General features: G+C 43.7%; 1 protein-coding gene across 1 annotated transcript in view; it reads left to right on the plus strand.

Annotated features, from left to right (window-relative positions):
- Positions 1 to 12751: 12751 nt before the first annotated feature.
- Positions 12752 to 25567, plus strand: part of ANKLE1 (ankyrin repeat and LEM domain containing 1) — a 74503-nt gene continuing 61687 nt past the window's right edge. Inside the window, exons 1-2 of the mRNA XM_077476322.1 lie at positions 12752 to 13102; positions 17200 to 17352. Coding sequence (XP_077332448.1) covers positions 12996 to 13102; positions 17200 to 17352 — 260 coding nt within the window. The 5' untranslated portion in view covers positions 12752 to 12995. The remainder of the gene's footprint in view (positions 13103 to 17199; positions 17353 to 25567) is intronic.

Below are 25567 nucleotides of genomic sequence, written 5' to 3' on the forward strand. Positions count from 1 at the left end.
TGGTTAGAGAGATGGTGGACGGGATGATGGTTCCTAGAGGAGGGCTTAATAACCAAGTCTTTAGATTTGGACGGTGGAGGGAGATGTTTTCTATTTCACCCCATAGAGTGTTTGGTTGGGTTTGGAACCAAACCAGATAGTAGTCTTAAAAATCGATGGACCCTGTTCCACTCGATAACTTGTGTTTAATGAGTTTTTAGTGTGCACACCTGGGTCTTTTATCTGTCCAGAGATATTTGTTAAAAACAGTTTGGAGGAATCTAAAGAATGAGATGGGCATGGGAATAGGGAGGGTTCTGAGTAGGTACAGTATTTGTGGAAGGCATGTCATTTTAAATGCTGCAAGTCTCCCTGACCATGAAAGTTCTTGTTTCGCTATTTGTTGGGATTCTGTCTGTATTCTGTTGAGGAGGGGATTTTAAAGCTGGAGGAGTAGAGGCTTTGAACTGATTTTTTTAGTTGGATACCTACTTGGGAGATGTACTTATCTGCCCATATGAAGGGGTGCTGTAGTTGGAGCAAGTTTTTTGTCGTAGAGTCTAGTTTTAGGTCAAGATTAAATGATTTGGTAGTATTTACTTTATAGAAAATTAAAATTAAGCTTTGGCGCTAGAACCCTGTGTTTGTGCAACTTAGTGCGTACAAATGAGTGCTTATAAAAATAACCGGGTTAGCAAAATGTTACTTATTTATATCTATATACAGTGTGGGTGCTGCCTTACAATATGATGCTGTATATATATTCTCTACTAAATTTACATACAGATTCCAAATAAACAATAAATTAAACGAAAGATTGCAATTGTGCAAAAATTACTCTAAAAAAGTGCAAATTAACAGTCCTATAAAAATGTCGTGCAACGACTTGTGCAAGAATACAAAAAATTGTGCAAAAAAATGTGCAAAAAAAACAAAGAATGTCCTTTAATAGAAGAAATTTATTTTTTTAGAATCGCATTCAGAAGTTGCTAGAAAATCGCATGTTGCAGTATTTCTAGTGATGGTGGTGGAATAAAGTGACTAGTGCAAGGAAGGCAATCTAGTAGAAAAGAACACACTCCTCCCCGGTGCGCCACTCAGTGCTGTGGGGATATGTTTGCGCTCACCAGATCAAACACCCTCAAAGGGTTAACAGAGCCTTCACAGTATAATCCACTGTGTTGCTGTTTGGACTCTGCTACTGATGTGCTGGGGGAATGTTCGCCCTTCACTTCCAAGTGTACTCCATGGTTAGATACATAAAGGAGGAGATAAAAGTATATCCATAGTGCAAAACCGTTTTATACCATCTTTATTTCATTGTAAAAGAAAATTACTCACAAAAAGTTAAAATTCAATCGCGTGTGTGTAACAACTCCGCCGGCCGCTGCTGTTGTTGACAGTGTAAAGGTGCACGTCCTTGGCCACGCCCTACGCGTTTTGTCAGAGCGACGCATTCTGGAGCTCACTTTATTCCACCACCATCACTAGAAATACTGCAACATGCGATTTTCTAGCAACTTCTGAATGCGATGCTAAAAAAAAAATTCTTATATTAACCACTTACAGACCGGACCATTTTGCTGGTCAAAGACCAGACCACTTTTTACGATTCGGCACTGCGTCGCTTTAACTGACAATTGCACGGTCGTGCGAGGTGGCTCCCAAACAAAATTGACGTCCTTTTTTCCCCACAAATAGAGCTTTCTTTTGGTGGTATTTGATCACCCCTGCGGTTTTTTACTTTTTGTTATAATAAATATCCCCCAAAAATATATAAAAAAACATTTTTTTCCCTCAGTTTAGGCCGATACGTATTCTTCTACATATTTTTGGTAAAAAAAATCGCAATAAGCGATTATTGATTGGTTTGCGCAAAAGTTATAGCATTTACAAAATAGTGATAGTTTTATAGCATTTTTATTAATAATTTTTTATTATTTTTTTTTTTACTAGTAATGGCGGCGATCAGCGATTTTTATTGTGACTGCGACATTGTGGTGGACCCATCAGACATTTTTGACACATTTTTGGGACCATTGTCATTTATACAGTAATCACTGCTATATAAATGCAGTGATTCCTGTGTAAATGACACTGGCAGTGAAGGGGTTAACCAGTGGGTGGCAGTGTAGGGGGTTAAGTGTTCCTAGGGGTGTGTTACTAACTGTGGGGGGGTTGGGCTTTCATTTAGTGAACACTGATCTCTGCTCCAATCACATGGAGCAGAGATCAGCGTCACTAGTTGCTAGGCAGAATGGAGAAATGCTGTTTACACTGCATTTCCTCCATTCAGCCATCCCGTAAGACGATCGCGGGGATGCCCGCGGCGATCGAGTCCGCGGGTTCCGCGACCAGACTCACGGGGGTCCCGACCAGCGCGGGAGCGGGCTGCCGGCGGCACGCTCCTGATGGCAGGGCGGCATTGAAGATTGGACGTACATGTACGCCAATATGCCTGCCTGTGCCATTCTGTCGACGTACATCGGCGTGCGCTGGTCGGGAACCGGTTAAAGGACATTCTTAGGTTTTTTTGCACATTTTTTTGCACAATTTTTTGTATTCTTGCACAAGTCGTTGCACGACATTTTTATAGGACTGTTAATTTGCACTTTTTTTGAGTAATTTTTGCACAATTGCAATCTTTCGTTTAATTTATTGTTTATTTGGAATCTGTATGTAAATTTAGTAGAGAATATATATACAGCATCATATTGTAAGGCAGCACCCACACTGTATATAGATATAAATAAGTAACATTTTGCTAACACGGTTATTTTTATAAGCACTCATTTGTATGCACTAAGGCCGCGTACACACGGGCGGACTGTTCGCCCAACTTTGTTCGTCAAACAATACGACAAACAGTCCGCTCAAAATTTGCATGGACGGACTTGACCACACACGATGAACGAACAGTCCGCTGAAAGCGTGCGCGATGACGTGAACGGCACGTACGACGGGACGAGAAATTCGACGTCCAATACACTGCAATGCAACCTTCGCCGTGTAAATCCTTTCTGAGCATGCGCGAAACTTAGTTTGTCGAACAAGCCTACACACGAGCGGACTGTCCGCCGAAACCAAGTTTCAGCGGACTGTCTTACGGGAATTCCGAAAAACTTTGTTCGTCAGACTGTCCGCTGAAACTGTCCGCTGAAGCCCACACACGAGCGGATTGTCCGCTGAAACACTGTTCAGCGGACAAAGTTGGGCGAACAGTCCGCCCGTGTGTACGCGGCCTAAGTTGCACAAACACAGGGTTCTAGCGCCAAAGCTTAATTTTAATTTTCTATCTTTTGCCTCCTCCTTTACCTAAGGGAGGAGGATCTAGGCATAGGCAGCTTTAACCCTCTAAGAATCTCTTCAGGAATTTCCTTTTTTTCCATGTATTACACTTAATCTTAAGAAATCAGTTCGTAGCGCAACTTTATTCATTTATTAGTATTCACTTTATAATAGGAAACCTAACTGAACCAGTTCAGAGTTTTTTGGACTTCTGCCAGGGAAGAAGCCGGGTTTGTAAGGGTCAAGATCACATCGTCCGCAAAAAGGCACATTTTGTGGGAGGTTTTACCTATTGTTAGACCTGAGATTGAGGAGTTCATTCTGATGTGTTCCGCCAGAGGTTCGATAAGTAGATTGAATATAAGTGGGGATCGTGGGCAACCTTGGCGGGTGCCGTTTGTTATGGAAAATGGTTGAGAAACCATGTCAGCTGCGAACACTTGAGCTGATGGGGTGGAATATAGTACCATGATAGCTCCAAGGATATAACCCCTGAACCCGAATTTTTGGAGCACCGATTTGAGGTAGGACCAGTGTACCCTGTCGAACGCCTTCTCTGCATCTAGAGATAGAAGCAGAGAAGGCAATCTGCTGGATTCCGCTTGGTGAATCAGATTAATCATTCTTTTGGTGGCATCTGGTGCCTACCTGCCTTTAGTAAAACTGGTCTGATCTCTGTATATGAGGGTGGGCATAATGTCTAGCAATCGTGCTGCGATAGTTTTGGCGTACATTTTTAGGTCTAGATTGAGTAATGATATTGGGCGGCAATTTGGGGTGTATTCGGCTCCTTGGTTTCTGTAGCGTAATTATTAATAAATTCAGAGATTCATTTGAGAACATAGAAGAGGAGGCAGTGCTGTTGAATATTTTTTTTGTGGGGTTAAATGCTTAGAGAACTGTTTATAATATTACCCTGGTAGTCCGTCTGGGCCTGGTGCTTTCCCTGTAGGTAGTGAGCTAATCGTAGCAAGAAATTTCCCGTTCCATGAACGGATCATTCAAGCTTGATAACTGGTTTTCAGTCAAAGATGGGAGATTGATTTGTTGAAGATAATGGTTAATGTCATCACTGGAGGGTTGGAGTGTCAGGAAGCCTTTTTTTAGGTTATATAAGTCGCTATAATAGTCACTGAATGAGATGTGCTGTCTGTGAGGGATGGGGATTGGCTTTATGTTGTGTTTCTAGGGATGCAATTTGCGATTTGAGTGTGTCAAGGCGCTGCATCCTCTTCTTTTTTTGATGAGAGCTTAGTTTCATTAATGCACCTCGTATGAAAGCTTTATGCGCATTCCACACCACTTTGGGGTCATCCATTAGCCATTATTAGCCAATAATGGTCAGCCATTATTGAGTGAAAAGAATTCTGGAATTTGGTCAGAAATCTCTGGCTTATAATCAGTATGTTGTAGTATATAAAATTGTTTGCATGCCAGAGAAATGCATCACGATGGTGTTTGGAGTCCTCAATAGTTATTGAGATGGGAGCGTGGTCCGATCACATCGTGGTATGGATTGCAGATGCACATATTTTTTGCAATAGCCATTTATCTGTTAAAAACATGTAAATTCTCGAGTAAGAATTGTGTCGGAGGGAGAAATAGGTGAAGTCTCTCTCAGATCCGTGGTGACACCTCCAAACGTCAAACACATCATGTGTAGAGACATTTTTTTAGGGGTGATTCCCATCTTTTTGTTGCAGATGTGGTGTCCATATGGATGACAGGAACTAGATTAAGGTCTCTGCAAAGGACAAGGTGGCCCTTCTGAATGGGATGGGCTGTGCGTAGTACTCTATAGAGAAATTGCAACTGGTGGGTGTTTGGAGTATAAATATTGATAAGCGAATACACCATTTGCTTGATGGAGCAGACCAGGATTATCAAGTGGCCGTCTAAGTCTGGTAATATGTTGGTAGGGTGGAAGTCCACTGTGTCTCTGATTGCTATCAGGACACCGCTCGTTTTGGTGGTGTGGGAGGCAATGTGGGGGGGGGGGTTATTTTTACATAGGGAAGTGTCCGATGGTAGTATGTTAGTTTCCTGAACACATATAATATCACTTTGAAGATTTTTGGCAGTTTTCCAAAGTGAGTGTCATTTGGCCGGATGGTTTAGCCCATTAATGTCTAAGGAGAGAATGTTGAGCGGCATCTTTGGGGTGTAGAACGAGTGGTTCGGAAGGTTGTACATTTAAACCCCGTACACATGATTGGACTTTCTGACAACAAAACACTGGATTTTTGTTTGAAGGGTGTTGGCTCAAACTTGTCTTGCATACACACGGTCACACAAATGTTGGCCAACAATTACGAACATAGTGACGTACTAGACGTACTAGGTGGTTTTTCAGCTCTTTAGCGCCACACTTTGGGCTCCTTATGCTTATTTGTGTTAATAGAAGTTCGGTGAATGTTGATTTGTGCTTTTCAGTTCGTTTCTGTACGGCCGTTCGTCAACCAGACATGTTGTGGAATTGGAGGAGATAACGTGTTATTTATGACATTATTTTTTTGGTTGAATAATGATTTGATTTGGTATATTGTCTATATTTTTCGATGCATAGAATGCACTTTTTGGTTAAGTTCTATTGGCAGATAGCATGTCTAATTGTATTTGTTTTACTTTTTTAATGCACAATAAAAAAAATTGTGGAGAATAATACTGTACTTGGCTATGTGTTTTACTTTAAATGACAGTTTGGGAGTAGGCAGTTACATTTTAACAAATACAATGTAAAATTGACAAGGGACACCAACATTGTATTAAAAACTAAGGGATAATGGTGTTGTGGTAAAAAAAAAACATAATAATATTATTTTTGATATCACTAGAAAAAAAAATCCTTTGAAAATTTGTTTGCAATAACTCCATCAGTATCACCAGCAAAGCAGCTTCATTATTATCCCATTAAAGAAGAAAAGAATGTTCGCTGCATTTGGAGATTTCATAATTTGCCACGTCACGAATGTTAATTCTCCATTACAGACGCTAATTTACAAGACTGACCGCTTCTTTTTCCGAGCATGCCTGTTTGTACTTTGTACTTTTGTCCGACGGACTTGTGTACACACGATCGGAAAGTCTGACAACATACATTTGTTGGCGGAAAATTTGAGAGCATGCTAGCCAAAATTTGTTGGTAGAAAGTCCGATAACAAATGTCTGATGAAGCATACACGCGGTCGGACTTACCACCAGCAAGCTCACATCCAACATTTCCCATCGGAAATCCGATCGTGTGTACGCGGCATTACAGTTAGCTGCAGCAGTACAGACGTTGGTGGATTCCTGTTGTGTGGCGATGCATGAGATGTTCGGTGGCCTGTGGGCCAGTCTGCAATCAAGGTACTAGAGCTAGATAGAGCAATAAGTTAGTCAAACAAACAGTAGAAGAAACTAGTTAGTTTATCTGTTAGATGGTATAGCACTAGACAAAACTTGAAGCGGATTCTAGATGCGAAGCTGAACTCAGCTAAGACTACTATTGGGTGTAAGAACAATCAGAAAAGAAAAGAACTGAGAAGGACTGTGGAGATCCACCGTTGAAGCTGGGGAGAGCTATAGTGTTGCGTTTGGCCTCTCATGAAGATGTGGGAAAGCCTTGCTTAGTTGTGGTTTTGATCGAGGTTGTGTTATGTGGTGAATGAACTACGTTGTGGCAGAGGTGGATTGGTGGTTGAGGGAGGTTCCTGGATGATTCCCCAAGTGTGCGGGAGGTGCATCCCTTTATTGAGATCACTGATGACATGGGATTTTCCATTTTTGGCGATGGGTATCTCCACTTGTATTGTATTTTGTGGTTTTGAAGACCTTTGGTGACTGGGTTTAGATATCTCCGCAATTGAAGTGTATACTTGGAGAGGTCTGGAAAGAATTGAATACCTGTATAAGGAGCGGGTAAAGGTGTTTTTTGGCTTTAACTCCTGACAGGAGCTTTTCTTTAATGTGAAAGAAGTGCACCCTCATCAGTACATTTCTGGGTACTGAGGCTGCTAGGTGGGATGGTTTAGAGATTCTGTGGATTCTGTCTATTATTATGTCCCTTGGAGATGCATCCGGTATAATGATATGCATGAGCTCTTTCTCATACCTGGGCAGATCCGCTGGCAAGAGGAATCCCTCGCAATTTAAAATTATTTCTGCGGGATCTGTCTAAATCGGACAGCTTGGCCCACTTCCATTCTTGTTCCTCTTTCACATCATCATATATATCTATATCATCATTCACTGTGGAGGTGCATTCCCTCATACCCCTTTCAATACATGTAACACTGTCATCCAAAGAGTGTATGCCTGAATAGTGAGGAGAGATCTGTCATTAAGGAAGTTTGTAGGGACAGCAGCATATCCTTAAGTGTTGTGTCCATTACAGGCTCTCCTGTGGTGGGGAACGATGCCATAGAGGAGTGTAGGGCCCGGTTGGAGAGGATTAAAGGCCTGGGCCTCAATTTTCGGGTGCATTGGCCGCTGTAGCGGTACATCGATCTGCATCCAGGCCTTTGCCAGGCTGTTTGTGAGGGGATACCTCTCAGGGGCTTGTGTGGGAGATATAGGGGTACCCGAGGAGGTCGATTTATCGAGAATCTTGTCAGGGAGATCGTGTAGGAGTCCCGCGGCCGGGCCATCTTGTGTGAAACATACCTTCTTTGCCAGCTTGAAGGAGAAGGCAGTCAGTTTTTGTGGCTTGTAGTCATTCATCCTCCTTCTGGATATGATGCCCTGGATGTCAAAACAAGAAGATCTGGACAGCCGCACTCCAAAAAAGTTTTTGCCTTTTATTCATAATTGATTGCAAACAAAAATATAAGCCACAGGAACAGACAGGCCCTAACGTGTTTCACACTTCAATGTAGTGGTTAGTTAGTAAGTCCAGATCTTCTTCTTGTTTTGACTGCTATATGCATTGCCGGCACCCGAGCTTTTAAGCTTGATGAGAGGTTTTTCCACTGTTGTTTGACCTACCTGGAGCGGTGATATCTTTCTCCCTATCTTGATTTCGGAATGGGCCTGTGTTGTTCCAGTTCTCTCCCCTGGGGAATGAGCTTAGTGATTAAACATCCAGCTTCAGCTCTTACCGTCTACTTCATTTTTTGATGACAGGAAATAACCTGAATGGGAGGAGTTAGGCACCATTTTCTAAGCTCTGCATCTCCCGGGAAGAAGTGTAGGAGATCTGTTTGGACCAGGGGGTATGTGGCGTGGTGTGGTCTTAAAAAATGTGGAATACGGGCACAGTTTACTGAATGTAGGCACAGTATCCTGGCAACCTGTCTGGAAGAAGGAGAGTCAAGCAACGGCATTACTGCAAATGCACAAGATCGGGAGGTGCATGCTGGGTGGCCAGCTGCACGGCGAGCCCTAAAATGAAGACAGGAGGGCTTCAGATGCCCACAGCTAAAATGGAACCTGTCTGCTTCTGAGATCTGTAAGTCAAAAACAATTTTTAAAGAAAGTAAAAGTGCAACACAGATTACATGTTGTAAATGTTAATATACATGTTTGGAATAATGCAGAGCAGTATTTAAATAAAAGTGTTTGGGGGACTGGAACTCTGCTTTAAAGTGTCATACAGTGTTACAGTATGTCACTACACAGCAGCACAGTGTGTTTCACTACTGTGCAGGGGCATGAGGTCCCATTACCACTAAGGCACATAGAAAAAAGAGGTTATGTTTACCAGCTGTGTGCAATGGTATTGCACAGAAGGGCCTTTTACCTCATCTTTGGCAGTCCCCACTGGTGCTGTCTCCTTTTCCTTTTTCTTCAGAATGCCCCCTCAGCAAGTTGGGTGCTAAGAGGGCACCCATGTTAGCACACTCCCAAGTCAGGCTGTGTGGGTCCATAGACACACACAGTACCAGTAAGCCAGGCCCCAGTTCCCTCCTCACAGGAGTTTGACTGACAGCAACAGGAGCCTATGGTCAATAAAAGATCACCTTGGAGACTGATTGACATTAGAATTAACCACTTCCCGTCCAGTGACATACTGGTATGTCGCTGGATAGGAAAGGTAATATCTTGGTCATTGCTGCAGCAATCAATGAGGTATCAGTTTTTTCAGCCGGAAATTCCAAAGCTGGGAAAAGAAATAATCTGAGCGGCTAAAGAGGACACAGCTGATGGGGCAGGATGTGATTGCTATGATTGGTTATAGTGATCACATGAATACAATGTAAACAAAACAGCCATGAATGGCTTCCATTCATGACTGTGTTTGCTTACTATTGTGATGCTGTGATTGGCCCACAGCTATCACATAGTACCTGGGTTAATCACAGCACTCTGTGCCATGTGATTAGCTGTACCCAATCACAGCATGTCAACAGTAAGCAAAGCCATCATGAATGAGAGGCTATTTATGACTGTTAACTATTGCCTATAACAGTGATCATCACTTATAAGCAATAACAGTGTAAAAAAAAAATCCCTGATTACCTCCCTCCAGAGCAGTATTGTGTCACTGTGGTAACACTGAATTACTCTGAAGAAATTATGTAAAAAAAAAAAAGTAAAAAAAAAAAAGAGAAAGACCAACATGCTGCCATGCTCCAACTGGTGCATACCTCCTCCATTTCCTCAAAGGTTGCAGAGGTTAACTACAAGCTACTCTCATGGTGGAATCATACACCTGCACAACATGTTCCCGGAGTCATCTGAACTATGTTGGAGAGGTTGCGGGGCTGTTGCCACCCATGCCCATATTTGGTGATATTGCCTACTTATTCAACCTTTTTGGTCCTTCATTCTCCACTGGATTGAGGATATACAAGGCTATCCTATCCCCAATGACCAATGTTATTCTATTGTAGGGGTGAACCAGTCAGTATTCATGATCACTGCCACTCCAGTCATATGATACTACTGTACTGTACTGGTGACAGTATGTAAAAAAACAAATGTGGAAAAAAAATATTCAATTTAATAAAAAGAAAATGATGACAAAAAATTACAACTTCACAAAACTATGCCTATTACTAAATACCTTGGACTGTCTATTTTCCAAAAATGAGTCATTGGAGGGGGGGTGAGACATTCATCATTCCGGGTGGACATCATATGAGGTCTTCCCGCAACGCACCTTGTGTTCACCTCACGGATTGTGCTCCGCCGTGATCTGTCACTGGTTGTATGCATCGGACACAGTCAATGACTGATCAGTGTTCAGGCCAACCACAGCTAATCACAATAGTAAACACTGAATAAATCAGTTTCATTCAGTAAAAATGGTTGCTGTTGCCAGTGAAATTCATTGGTATAAGCCATCATAATATGTAAAAAAAAAGAAAAATCTTGATCACTTTCCCAGAGTAGTACATTTTATACTATGGTGAAACAGTATCGTTCTGGTCACACTGTATAAAAAAAAAAATAAAAAAAAATAAAATAAATAAAAATGTAATAAAAAACTCAAATTTTATTTTTAAAAAATGTAACAACATTATTATTATTTTTACATACTGTCACCAGTGTCCCTGATCGTCGCCACGCATTATATGATAATGCTGTACTGCAATGGTGAGTATGTAAAAAAAATTAGAAAATTGTAAAAAAAATTATTTCCTATTAATCTCTTCATTTTCCAAAAAAATTGTGACAAAAAATATTACAATGTAAAAAAAAAAATGCCATGCCTCTTACTAAATACCTTGGGCTGTCTACTTTCCAAAAAGGGGTAATTTTGTTTTTTGGGTTTCAAGAAATTAGATAGGCTGTTGGTACATCAGAATTGATCAATTATCCCATATAAACCTTAGTTTGTAAAACTTTCCTACAGACTAAATAATAACATATAAACTGATATGGGTTATTGTCACTAAAGAAATATAGCAGATGACAGTTTGGCCTAAATTTATGAAGAAAGGTTATTTATTTGCTAAATTTTATAACAGAAACAAAGAAAACTCAACATTTTTGGTAATTTTTAGTTTATTTAGTAAAAATTAAAAACGCTGGTGCTAATTAAATAGAACCAAAGCTCTATTTGTATGAAAACATGTCATATGGTTTGGTTACAGTGTCTCATGACCACGCAATAGGTGTGCGCAGAAATTTTTGAAAAAAATAAATAAAAAACATGTTTCATAGTTTGTTATAACATTTTGCAAACAGGTAATTTTTCTCCTTCATTTATATTCGCTGATGAGGCTGCACTGATAGGCACAGATAAGGCGACACTGATCAGACGGCACTGATGGGTGGCACTGATGATGTCACTGATAGATGGCATTGGTAGGCAGCACTGGTGATGAGGCACTGATTGGTGACATTTATAGGTGGCACTGTGGGTACTGGTAGGTGGCACTAGTGGGAACTGGTAGGCGGCATTGTTGTGCACTGGTGGGTGGCACAGAAGCCTCTGCAGAGGCTCTCCACGATCGGGACTGATGCCCCTCTCACAGCTGATGGTGATTGGCTTCTTTTTTCTTTGTGAGGAGAAAAAAAATAGCCGATTACCGGCTGTTTAGATCACACGTCATTGGCTGACAGCTGATCACGTGGTAAGGGGTCAGGATCGACCCCTTACTCTGATCTGTGATCAGCCGAGTCGCATAGACTCGCTGATCGGGGGCGCGCAGGCCGCTCAAGCATGGAACGTCTATTGACGCCTTCCCAGCAAAGTAGGTCTGCGCTGTAGCCATCATCTGTCATTGTTTGTAGCCTAATTATTGAAATTTTGCACTGTAATTTTGCACCTCTTGGAAATGCCAGTAAAACCTTGGCTGTGCCAGTAAATTTTGGGTATCGTGTCAGTAAATATCAGTCTGGTATGTTGGCAACACTGAGACCTCCCAAAAAAACAAAAAAAACACCGCCACCACTGTCTAGCCCTTCTGGAAATTCACAATACGGTGACCGCCAGCAGTATTATGTGGTCACACTGCTGGCTGTGACCGTACTGGGTGGCGAGGCTCTCGCAGTGTACACAGCAGCAGCCAATGCTAGATCCGTCCCTGTGACAGAACACACGTCTTCCTGTCACCACTACTGTGCGTGAGAAGACTGAGGAGCTCAGCTGTGCCAGGGGCGCGGCTACGAGCGCAGTGTACGCCGAGCTCCACGACTGATGGGGGCGGACACATGGGTGTGTCTAGAAACAGTGGGGCGGGGCTACGAGCGCAGTGTACGCAGAGCTTAGCTTACTGATGGGGGCGGACACATGGGTGTGTCTGGGCACAGTAGGGCGGGGCTGCTGATGGGGGCGGGCACATCGGGGCGGAGTAAGGTGGCTGGCGAGGGAGTTTTGAATGGCCGGTGTTCTGCCTAATAGAGTCCGGCCATCCATATGTGTCCGTTCCGTACTGCGCATGCGCAGTACGGAGCAGACGAAGCTTCGGAAAATCTCCGAAGCTGAACGGCGCCTGCGCCGTGAGTGGAGGAGGTAGCCCCACTATCCAAGCGGACATAGGGTTTAGAATTTTAGAGGGCCCCTCGCGGGCGAGCTTCGCTCGCCACGCTTCGGGCTCGGCCTCGCTGCGCTCGGCTCTTTTTTATTCTAACTCTATGTCCACTTGGATAGTGGGGATAGAACCTGGACTCACGGCGCAGGCGCCGTTCGTCCTCGGCAATTTTCGGAATCTGTGCTCCTGTGTACTGCGCATGCGCAGTACGCAGGGGACAGCATCTGATGGAGGACCCTATTTCACAAGACACCGGCCTGTGTGTACTGTATACAATGGTGAATAATAACGTACGGTGATGGAGTCGCCATACACTGGACTCGGGTTATGTTACCATTAGCTCGCCACTCAGTCCTGAGGGTTCCTCGCTGTGAATGGAGCATGGCGGCTCTGGCTAGGAAGCTGTGTGAAGCGGTGGAGAATGAAGACGCCAAGTAAGAGTCCACCCGGGGAGTACATTGTGATTAGAGCTTCCTGGCTTCACTATGGGACCTGAACCGAGCGTTCTGTCATGTCACCTCCTGTACGCGTTTGTTTATGGAAGGACATGTCCGGACGTGTTTACAGCTCCGTCTGTCTGTCTGTGTGTAGTCTATGGAAGCCAAACCAAACTAGCAAGGGGGAATGTATCCAATGTAGAGGAACTGTACCACGGCAACCAATCAGCTTCGGTCTTTCGTTCCGAAAGCGTAACCGAGCAAGCTGAACATAGAAGCTGATTGGTTCCTTTGCACAGCTGCCCCATTTTTAGTAAATTCTCCACTTTTTGTCGTTGTTTTCTATAGGAAGTGTGTGCAGTTTTACTGTATTCAGTGGTCATGGCTGATAAAGTACATTGGACAGCAAATTTTGATTTAGGCCTGATGCATATGGGGGTGTTTGTCACATTATTGCGACCCATCTCATTTGGCTACACGCTGGACGGTGCATAAGCGACGCCACCACATGTGCTCCAACATTGTAGCGATCTTCCCCTGAGTCCAGGTTCAAGCCTCACCATCCAAGTGGACATAGAGTTGGATGGGCACAGCGCCTAGAGGCGATTCAGTTCGCATTGTGCGCTATACAAGTATTTCATTCATTATAATTATGCCAAGCGAGGCCATGCCCAAAGCGTGGCGATCGACCCTGTGGCAAAGTGGTCTTACAACAGTGTTGGAACGCACATGGCGGTGTCGCGCATGCGCACTCCAGCGGGTAGCAAAATGTGATGGGTCTCTGAATGTGATGAAAAAGGGGCAATGAAAACACTGCCACGAAGTTCATTCCTTTGATCTCTGAAAAAGAGATGCGTGTTACAATGTTTATAGTTCTTTCCCAGCACTGACAATGTTGTGAAAAAACTTGGCAGGCTGCCTGTTTTTTTTTTTTTTTTTGACTCAGACTCAGATTATGATTTATCATGTCAACGATTCAATTCCACGATGCGCCAAGTGCCGCCTCCCTGTGCCAGTTGATAAACCTCGCTGTGCCCCATCAATCCAGACTTGCCAGTGTCTGGAATGATCCATACACAGCAGGCATCTGTATATCCTGGCGTGTGTGTCATCCTCTTCCTCCTTCAGCATTCCATCTATCACAGGACCCCATGTAAGAGGCAGCTGCGGGAGGAGGAGGATGCACACGCCAGGATATACAGATCAAAGCTCCATGACATAGCGGGAGATGCCCGCTGTGTATGGATCCATCCAGGCACTGGTGAGCGACCGCCCTGGGGAAGATCAGTGACATACAGGTGGAGAGGAGTAGGGAGGGGAGGACTCTGACAGAGGTGCAGGGATGAGGTTGTCGGTGCAATTGCAATTCGGCCTTTCTCCGCATTCCATGCAGAATTGCGATGCATTGATTCAACAATTATTTTCAACACCCCTATCACAATGTCACAGTTCTGCTAAAAATCGCTTTTTTTTTTTTAATTTATTGTTTATAGCACAAAAAATTTAAAACTGCAGAGATGTGCAAAGTGCGCAAATACCACCAAAAGAAAGCTCTATTTGTGGGTTAAAAAGGACATAAACGACCGCGCAATTGTCAGTTAAAGTAACGCAGTGCAGTATTGCGAAAAATGGCCTGGTCATTAAGGGGGTAAATTCTTCCAGTGGTTAATCCATTTTGGAATAAGGCTGTAACATAACAAAATGTGGAAAAAGTGTAGCACTGTGGATACTTTCCAGATGCATTGTACTCTGATATGCAATAAACTACTGGAGAGTGTTATTTCTGGTGCTATTGTTGCTTTATTAGTTTAACCTTGCCACAACTCCTATGTGGTGGTCTGTGGCCCCTGCATTATTTCTGGCTGGCCTAAAGCAGAACACCCTACCTCTGACCTCCTGTGTTATTAATCAGAGATCCACAAAATACCTTTATGATGTATTCGTTCTGTGAAAAGGCAGAGTTGGGTACATTTTCTGACGTTGACCTACTACAGTTATGGCGAACCTTGGTACCCCAGATGTTTTGGAACTACATTTCCCCCTGATGCTCCAGTGCACTGCAGAGTGTCAGAGCATCATGGGAAATGTAGTTCCAAAACATCTGGGGTACCAAGGTTCACCATCACTGACCTAGTAGCACAGTGTTTCCAGTAACGGGTGTGTCCACAAACTGATTTCAACATTTACCTAGAGATTCTTGTAAGACCCTATAACTACTACAGATGTGGGCTGCAATTATTAAACTTCAGTAGAAGATGTGGAAATAACTGTTGGGTGCATAGATGGTGGCCGGAATACTGAATGTACCTCAGGCTGACACACTGCAAATGCTTGAAGATGACTGAGTACAGTCAATGTGCACCTTTGATTATGTATGACAGCTGGTTGTTGATTGAGAAGGATTGCACCCATTATTGCACGTTGTTGTTACTTTAAAAATTGAGATAACCACAATACCCCATTTTAAAGCAAGGCCAAGAACCATCTCGTTTTTATAGATCTTGTGGTAATTTTACCTAGGAAGTGTTTGTAAGCCTTCGTTATTTAAAAAAAAAAAAAAAAAAAAATCATACTTGCCTCAATTGTGCAGTTGGTTTGCACAGTGTGCCCCCCCCCCCCCCCCCCCCGATCAACTAATGACTGACTGCATGCTTGTTCCAATCAGTGTCCATATGCAGAGTGATGCCTGGAACAGGGTGATGTCTCTGGAGCTGGCAACTTTAACCACCTGCCAATCGCCGTAGGGAGGATGTACCCGCTTTTAAAAGCTGCCGGCCACCCACGTGGCCTGATGCTCGTGGCCAGTGGGCGTGATCGCCGCCGGCCACCCGCGATTGTGGGAACAAGAGCTAGAATGGGGATTTGTATGTAGAAGCACACAAATCCCTGTTCTGTCAGGAAAGCGGAGACATGTAGTTTGTTCCTAGTACCGTAAGTAGGAACAACAATATGTCTCCTCCTCCAGTCAGTCCTATCCCCATACCGATAGAAACACTAAGGAAGACGTTTAACCCCTTGATCGCCCACTGGTGTTAACACCCTTCTTTGCCAGTGACATTTACACAGTCATCAGTGCATTTTTATAGCTCTAATCGCTGTATAAATGTCAAGTGTTCACTCTGTCCTCTGCAATATCACAGTACTGCAGACCACTGCCATTTACTAGTATAAAAAAAAAATAATAATAATTCCATAAATCGTTCCCAAAGTTTGTAGACGCTATAACTTTTGCGCAAACCAATCAATATACGCCTATTGCGCATACATATATATATATATATATATATATATATATATATATATATATATATATATATATATATATGTATATGTATATGTATATGTAGAAGAATATACATCAGCCTAAACTGATGAAGACATTTTTGTTTTTGTAAAAACATTTTTGGGGATATTTATTATAGCAAAAAGTAAAAAAAAAATTTTTTCCAACAAAATTGTCACTGTTTTTTTGTTTATAGCGCAAAAAATAAAAACCACAGAGGTGATCAAATACCACCAAAATAAATCTATATTTGTGGGTAAAAAAAGGCCGTCAATTTTGTTTTTGTACGTCGCCTCCCGACCGCGCAATTGTCAGTTAAAATGACGCAGTGGCGTATCGCAAAAAATGGCCTGGTCATTAAGCGGCCAAATCTTCCGGTCTGTAAGCAGTTAAAAACAAATCAGACCTAACAGGTCTTCTTTATTTTTTTGTATGTCTTTTAAACGAAGGTCACCGTACTTATTGCATAATTTAGGCTGGACGTGCACCTATGCTTACTGATACTTTTTTTTCTATTTAAATTACACGTCAGTGCGCATGGATGATTTGACGTTTTCACACGGAACATTGACATAGATTTAATGTGTTTTCATTGATTTCAATTAAATGCACAGTAGGGAATCGCAGGGATAGGAAGACCGCCCATTGGGGGGATCTCCATATTTTAAAAGCAAACTTCTTCCCTTTCAGTTGTTTTTTTTTTTTTTTTTCTTTTACTAGTTTTTGGGTGTATTGTTTGTTTGTTTTCTTTTGATAGAATATATTCTCATTTAGTGTTTTTTTTTTATTTTTATTTTTATTTGACCTCCAGGGAAGTTGAAAATCTTCTCAACTGTGGTGCTGATCCAAACTTAGTCCTACAAGATGGAATTGCAGCCATTCATCTAGCTTCAGGGAAGGAAAGTGAGAGCGCTCTCAGATGTCTGACAATGATTTTGCAGAAGGGTGGAGATCCCAATGTCAGGTATGAAATACTTTTCATTATCTTGCCACTTGCCACAGTGTATCTTGTCTTTCTTACAGTAGTCTTTTGGAATTTCACACACAGCCTACTAATTGTAAACTCCTGATTTTTTTATTTTTTATTTTATTTTATTTTTTTCATTACCAGCAATGTATCCATAACCACCTAACGTGGTTCTTCACTCTGTTTGGAAAATAATTAGAAGCCAAACACTTGCCCGTCTTGGGATCCAGGGCTGTTTTTACCTGGGCCAGTTCTTTTCCAGTCCTCAGGTCCCTGGCATCAGTATGCTTAGCGTGGAAAGCTGACTGTGACTCCTTGCAGCTTCACGGCTGGCTTTCCACTGTGCACGTGTGACCCACGCTGCGCTATGTGAATGGTCCGCAGCCTGCTGGGACCTTTAACATGTCCCAGAAGACTTTAGGTGTATTCTCCTAGGTTCTCCAACTGGAAGTAGGAATAAGTACCTCACCCCAAAAAAGTTCCATAAGAAGAAATGGGGAGGTATAAAGCAGAACTTCCCCTTTAAGGGCCGGTTCCCACTGGTACGATGTCTAAGATCTGATGTTACTCGCACCGCACTGCAAATCGCATGCTATCTCTGAAATTTCGGCCATAAAGATCGTATGGCTGAATTTGCATCAAACTCGCACACGACCCTTTTTTTTGGTCCACAGCAGAATCCTGTCAGAGTTTGCAAATCGCACTGCGATATGCAAACTGATTTGGGCGTGTCATTAACTTTTAATTGACACTCCCAGCAGTTTGCATAGGACATGATGGGTTTACGTCCTCTTTGTCTCCCTGCAAAGGTAAAGCATAATGGGCTACTATGCATCTCATAGCAGCCCGTTATGTGTCCCTTACCTGACACAGGAGCCAGCGATGTAACCGCTGTCCCCTGTAGTCTGGAGCGTCCATCTTCTTCCGGGTACCGCTGCTCCGGCCACTCAGCGCCAAGAAATATCTAGAAGAAATATCTCCTAAACTTACACGGTTTAGGAGATATTTACAAAAATACGTATAGGCACCCTGTCTACGGCACATGCGCTATAGACAGCGGTGCCTGTCTTTTTGTAAATATCTCCTAAACCGTGTAAGTTTTTAGGAGATATTTCTTGGACCTACAGGTAAGCCTTAATCTTGGCTTACCTGTAGGTCAAAGTGGTTTGTAAGGGTTTACAACCACTTTAATGCGAGTCGGTACACTGAAAGATCAATTTGTGTGTTTATTATCAACATGGGAAAGTTGGTATAAAGCCATATAAAAATACTAGACTCATTTTTACAATAAAGCACAAAGAAATCGGCACCATATGGAACTAAGCTAGACGGCATAGATTTAAACTGTAAATCACTATTCATAGAGCTGTCCTTATCATGCAATCAATGACAATGTTGTTTCTCGAGCCTTGAAGACTTTGATGCTGAGAGGCAAAGTCAAAAGCATCTGGTGAGTGCCACTGGGTGCAGAGAAATGCATTCAGCACTGTGAAGCAAGATTAGCAGCACTGAAGCACTTTTTATGTCTGGAACACCTTATGATTACATATTTTGGAGCACTTTAGGAACAAGACGCTTTGCAAGAGACATTTTCTGGAATTTATTGGGACTTTTTATTTTGTGTGTTTTTCACATAAATGCATAAGTAATAAGGATGTGTATGGCAGCAACACTGTATCATTGATAGCATGAGGAGGACAGTGCTGTGAATAGTGATGACTAGTTCAAATAATTGCCTAAAGTCTGGTTTGGGTATTTGATGAACAACTAGCAGTCCAAGGATAACATTCATGCTCCTAAAGTGACAGCACTGTGGTAAATTTATCATTGAGCATAGATTTAAAGTGTAAGTTCACCTTCCAATATTTTCCAAAAAGCCTCTATACAATTCCTTATCCCCTGAATAAGGGGTTCTTTCCCTGTTCCTATTACACATTCAGCTGTGAGGGGACCTCTGCAAAGACTACTAACCCCCTTTATCCCCCTCTGTCCTGCTGCTTTCAAGATGGGCTTGATGCTAAATTTGTGCACCCCCTAGTGGCCACTTTAGGACCATTTCTATGCAATCTTAAAGCGGAGGTCCACCCTAAAGTGGACCTTCCGCTCATCGGAACCCTCCCCCCCTCCGGCGCCACAATTTGCACCTTTCAGGGGGGTGCAGATACCTGTACAGTACAGGTATCTGCACCCACTTCCGGGATAGCTCTCTGCGGAAAGGGGCGTAGATTACGCCCCTTTCCGCAAGTGCCCACCCCTTTCCGCAAGTGCCCCGCTGCCTGATGGGAAACACACAGATCCCAGAGGCAGCGGGGATCATCCTTATTGCGCAGCGCGACTCGCGCATGCGCAGTAGGGAACCGGGAAATGAAGCCGAAAGGCTCCATTTCCTGATTCCCATACCCAAGATGGCGACGGCAGCACCCGAGAGACGATCTAGAGATCGGCTTCGGGTGCCGACATCGCGGGCGCGCTGGACAGGTAAGTGTCACTATTTTAAAAGTCAGCAGCTGCAGTATTTGTAGCTGCTGGCTTTAAAAAAAAAAAAAAAAAAAAAAACACGGAGTCCCGGCGGACTCCCGCTTTAAAGAGGATGTAAACCCTGATGGGTTTACTTCCTCTTTCATTCCCTGCAAAGGCAAAGCATAATGGACTACTATGCATCGCTTAGTAGCCCATTATGTGTCACTTACCTGACACAGGAGCCAGCGATGTCACCGCTGTCCCCTGTAGTCCGGCGCATCCATCTTTTCGGTGGGGTCTCGCAGCTCTCGGAGCCGCGATGACGTCACTCCCGCGCATGCGCACGGGAGCCGACACGCGTGGCAGCTCCATTGTTGGAAATGCTGCGCTCAGTGCGCCTGCGCGCCGCTGTCTACGGCGCATGCGCCGTAGACATCGGTGCCTGTCTTCGGGCAAATATATTTCTTGGACCTACAGGGAAGCCTTAATCTAGGCTTACCTGTAGGTCAAAGTGGTTTGTAAGGGTTTACAACCACTTTAAGTTTGGTAGCGCTGAGGCAAAGTCATTCTGTATAGCTTGCAGTTCCTCTTCTTAGCAATGTGCCTCCGTTTCCACTTATGATCTTTTCTTTGATCCCTCCCATGTGGCTGCAGAATGCATTTCTTATTTTATAGCATCAACCTCCTGGTTCTATCGGGATTTGTAACTCGTGTCGAGGGCCACCGTTTACTGTTCCACATCTCATTGGAAGTGACCATCTCCATGTCCTGATTCCTACTCTGATACTGACTAAACCCTCTCTCCAGGGGCATTGGCTATAATGCACAAATATTAGGTGCATTCTGCGTAAGTGATTGGCATTCTTCCTTTTGGCAGAAGAAAACCATGGACAGCCTTATGTAGCCAGTAATTAAGAAATCCTAAGGTGGAAGACCCCTGTAGCTGCTTTGGGTTCTTGCAAATCAAAATGCTCTGTCAATGTCTTCAACAGTTTGATGGTTTGCAGCATAGACTGGATTCTGTATTCCCAAGGGGTTTTCTACCCCGTCTCCCTTTCCTGAGACCTGGTTAATAAGTAATCTACTCCACCCCCTATGGATCTTATTAAAACCAAAGGTTACATTCGCAGAAATATTTTAAAAATGGCACATGTATATAGACCAGAGACAATCTTATCCTCCACACTCCATGGCCAGCAGTAGGGATACGTGCAGCATAGTCTCCAGGCCATTGCTGTAAAGGCCTGTTTAGAGCTGGTAACAATCCTCGTTCAGCAGCAACTTCGGTCAGAAGTGCTAGAGTTCATTTTCAGGACTTTGCCAGGCAGTAAGTTTACTCAATAAGTGATATGTCTCCATCTAGTGGCATAAACGCATTAGTATTAATGCATGTAATAATGGATGTAAGAATGTTATTTCATACTTTAATATCTTTTAATAATAAAAAAAAAAGAGATTATATTTGTTCAATTCATACGTTTTTATATATTTTTTTTTATAGTACTGAATTAAGTGATATGTAGGCAGTACTTTCCAATTTTAGCCAGGCTAATTATTATTTTTGGGTGGAGCACGTGTGTGTTATGCGTGTATTACTTATCAGTTTAGCGCAGGCCCACAGACCAGATTGTATTTATTTATGATTTTTTTTTTTTAGTAGTTTTTATTTGTATTTATTTATTTGTATTTATATTGCATTACAGTTTATTTCACATTGTTTTGCAAGTATCGGTCCATCTAAAATAAGACAGAACAAGTAGCCATTTGCTCATTATGACCCCTTTCACACTGGGGCAGTTTTCAGGTGCTTTAGTGCTGGAAATAGCCTCTGCTAAGCACCTGAAAACCGCCTCCCATTCATTCAAGTAACTTTTCACACTGGGGCAGTGCACTTGCACAACGTTCTGAAAAGCCCTGCAAGCAGCACCTTTTGGGGCAGTTTGGGAGCTCTGTATTTAGCACTCCCAAAATGCCCTGCCCATTGGAATGAATGGGTGGCGCTTTGGAAGTGTCTGAAAAGCGCTTCGGAAGCACCGCAACGCGGGAGTTTTTGACCCCTTCTTTTAGGTTAAAAGCGCCTCACTAGCAGCCAAAAAGCACAGCTTAAACAGCGATAAAATGAGCAGTGCTTTAGCGCTAACAGGCCCCTCACCCCGGCCCCAGTGTGAAAGGGGTTTAAATGTTATACAGTATGTCAGATTTTTTTTTAGGCCCCTTTTCACACGGGCACCATCAGTTTAGCCACCTTAAAAACATCTCGGTTCTTATCTGTTTCTTCATCCGTATTCCATTCTATTAATATCAGTTTTCATTTGTTAATGTACACGTATACATCCTTTTTTTTTTTTTTTTTTTTTTTTTTTTTTCCATCCGTTTTTTGTATTCGTTTTCATCCGTTTACAGCAGTTTCTGTGCCTTTAGGAAAATTACCTAGAAAGCATTGCTGCTCCCATCCTACATTGCCATGCGTGAACAATTTGCTGACTACTTTCTATCTCCATCAGAAGTTCCATGGATATATAGATATATGTATATCTCTATCAGTGCAAATTTACATTTATTAATTAGTTAATTTGGTTATTTCATTGTGTTTTGATAGCATAAAAAGACACAAAAGCACACAATATGTTCAAAACAGTTTTAGTTTTATTATTCTGCATAACCCGTTTAACCACTTGCCGACCGCCGCACGACGATGTACGTCGACAGAATGGCACGGGCAGGCATAAGGGCTTACATGTACGTCCTTGCCTGCCCGCGGGTCGGGGGCCCGATCGGGCCCCCGCCCGGTGCCTGCGGCGGTCGGTATTCGTTCGGGAGCGATCCCGGACGAGGGGACGGCCATTCATTCATGGCCACCCCCTCGCGATCGCTCCCGACGAATGAAAATGCTCGGTGACATCACTTCCTCTCCTGTAATGTAAACACAGGCAGAGGAGGTGAAGTAATCTCTCCTCGTGTCGGTCTTTTTCGTTCCGGCACCGAGGAGAGAGGATCGTGAGTTGCACCCAACACTACACTTACAGTAGAACACGCCAGGCACACTTTTCACCCCCCTGATCACCCCTCAATCACCCCCCAATCCCCCCTGCCCCCCCCAGTCACAGTGACACCAATTGCATTTTTTTTTATTTTTTTTTTATTTTTTTGCATTGGTGTCATTTGTGACTGTAATAACTGTTAGGGCAGTTAGGGCTAGCCCCCTTTAGCTCTAGGGTGCCCCCCTAACCCCCCCAATAAAGGTTTAACCCCGTGATCACCCCCCGTCGCCAGTGTCACTAATAAGCGATCGTTTTTCTGATCGCTGTATTAGTGTCACAGGTGACGCTAGTTAGGCAGGTAAGTATTTAGGTTCGCTGCAGCTTTTTATAGCGTCAGGGACCCCCATATACTACCGCATAGCCCCCTGATTGCCCCCCAGTTAACCCTTTCACCAGTGATCACCATATAACTGTTACAGGTGACGCTGGTTGGTTAGTTATTTTTTTTTTTGTTTCAGGGCACCCGCCATTTATTACCTAATAAAGGTTTAACCCCCTGATCACCCGGCGGGTGATATAAGTTTGAGGGTCAGATAAGGCCTGCGTCGCCCCAGCGTCAGGTTAGTGCCAGTACCGCTAACACCCACGCGCAAAGCATACACCTCCCTTAGTAATATAGTATCTGATCAGATCTATATTAGCGTTGCCAGCATTTTAGGTTTCCCAAAACGCATTGTTAGCGGGATCAGCCCAGATACCTGCTAGCACCTGCGTTTAGCCCCTCCGCCAAGCCCAGCCCAGCCCACCCAAGTGCAGTATCGATCGATCACTGTCACTTACAAAACACAACACACATAACTGCAGCGTTCGCAGAGTCAGGCTTGATCCCTGCGATCGCTAACAGTTTTTTTTGTAGCGTTTTGAAACAGTCGCTGACAGGCTAGGTGCTTTTTTACCTGTGAGTCTCACTAGTGTACCCCTAAATTTAGAGCCCAAAATGGCAAAGCGAAGGTACACTAGTGAAGAGGCCTACACGTTTCTGAGCATGACAGATAGTGAAGAGGACGTCACTCATCTGTCAGATTCAGGCTCAGAATACGATCCTGTAGAGGACAGCGGCTCCATGACAGATAGCTCTGACGACGGAGATGAGGCCTCTGTTAGGGACAGGTGTGCCCGATCCCGAATGTATTCTGTTGTTGAGGTGCATAAACCGCAGGCCACTCGTATGGAGCAGAGACGTACTAGAGCCGCTCATCCTTCTGGTGAACTGGCAAGCACCAGCGGCCTAGTACACCCTGGACCTACATCCAGCACTGCAGTATCACGTGGTGACGTGGCGAGTCCCATAAGTGCAGTTCAAGCTGGCGAGGTGGCAAGCACAAGTAGTGTCCCGCTGCCACCAAGAAGAAGACAAAGACAGGCCCGTCGTACCCATAGTGCCCTTCCTGCAGAATTCGCCAATCCTATTTGGGTGCCCACCACTTCTGCAGAACCCGTACTTCCCCCCATTCACTGGCCAACCTGGCATTAACGTGGAAACAGTTGATTTTACGACACTTGACTTTTACTCACTGTTTTTCACCGAAGATCTCTATAGATCTATTGTGGACCAAACCAATTTGTACGCTGCTCAACACATCGCCACTATTCCCCAGTCCGCCCTTGCCAGACAATGGAAACCAGTTACGGTTTCCGAATTTAAAATCTTTCTGGGCCTCTCCCTCAACATGGGCATAACCAAAAAGAGTGAGTTGCGGTCATATTGGTCCACTGACCCAATTCACCATATGCGCGTGTTCTCTGCTTCCATGTCCAGGGCACGATACGAGATGATTTTGCGGTTCATGCACTTCAGCGACAATGAACTCTGTCGTCCTCGTGGAGACCCTGAATACGATCGGCTCTACAAAATTCGGCCCCTCATAAACCACTTCAACCAACGTTTTGCAGACTTGTTTACTCCCGATCAAGTTCTCTGCGTTGATGAGTCCCTGATTAAGTTTTCTGGTCGCTTGTCATTCAAACAATACGTCCCCAACAAGCGTTCCAGATACAGGGTCAAGATGTATAAGCTCTGTGACAGGGCCACAGGCTATACACGTAGTTTCATGGTTTATGAGGGTAAAGATAGTCACGTAGAGCCGGAGAACTGCCCTGACTACATAGGAAGCGCTGGCAAGATAGTGTGGGACATGGTGTCACCCTTATTCGGAAAGGGGTACCACTTGTACGTGGACAATTATTACACAAGCGTGCCACTGTTTAGTCACTTGTTTGATCAGCAGATTGGAGCATGTGGCACTGTGCGACCTAATCGCCGGGGCTTTCCCCAGCGGCTTGTAGAGTCCCGTCTTAGGCTGGGGGAGAGAGCCTGCTTGCGCAGTAATAATTTGCTCGCTATGAAGTGGAGGGATAATAAGAATGTTTTCGTTCTTACCTCCCTTCATGCAGACACGACGGTCCAAATTCCTACGGCGACTGGTATTGTGGAGAAACCCCTCTGTGTCCACAAATATAACCTTAACATGGGAGGGGTGGACCTCAATGACCAGTTGTTGGCGCCGTATCTAGTTGCCCGTAAGTCCAGACGCTGGTACAAAAAAGTGTCTGTTTATTTATTCCAATTGGCTATACTGAATGCTTATGTACTACACAAAGCTTCAGGACGGACTGGATCCTTCCTCAAATTCCAGGAGGATATCGTCAGAGCCCTTCTGTATCCAGGCGGTGCTCCACCTCACCTTCCCCTACCAGATGCAGTAAGCCGG

This window comes from Lithobates pipiens, unplaced genomic scaffold, assembly GCF_037356315.1.
Source record: "Lithobates pipiens isolate NorthernLeopardFrog02 unplaced genomic scaffold, aLitPip1_a1.2 Scaffold_13, whole genome shotgun sequence".
Taxonomy (NCBI): domain Eukaryota; kingdom Metazoa; phylum Chordata; class Amphibia; order Anura; family Ranidae; genus Lithobates; species Lithobates pipiens.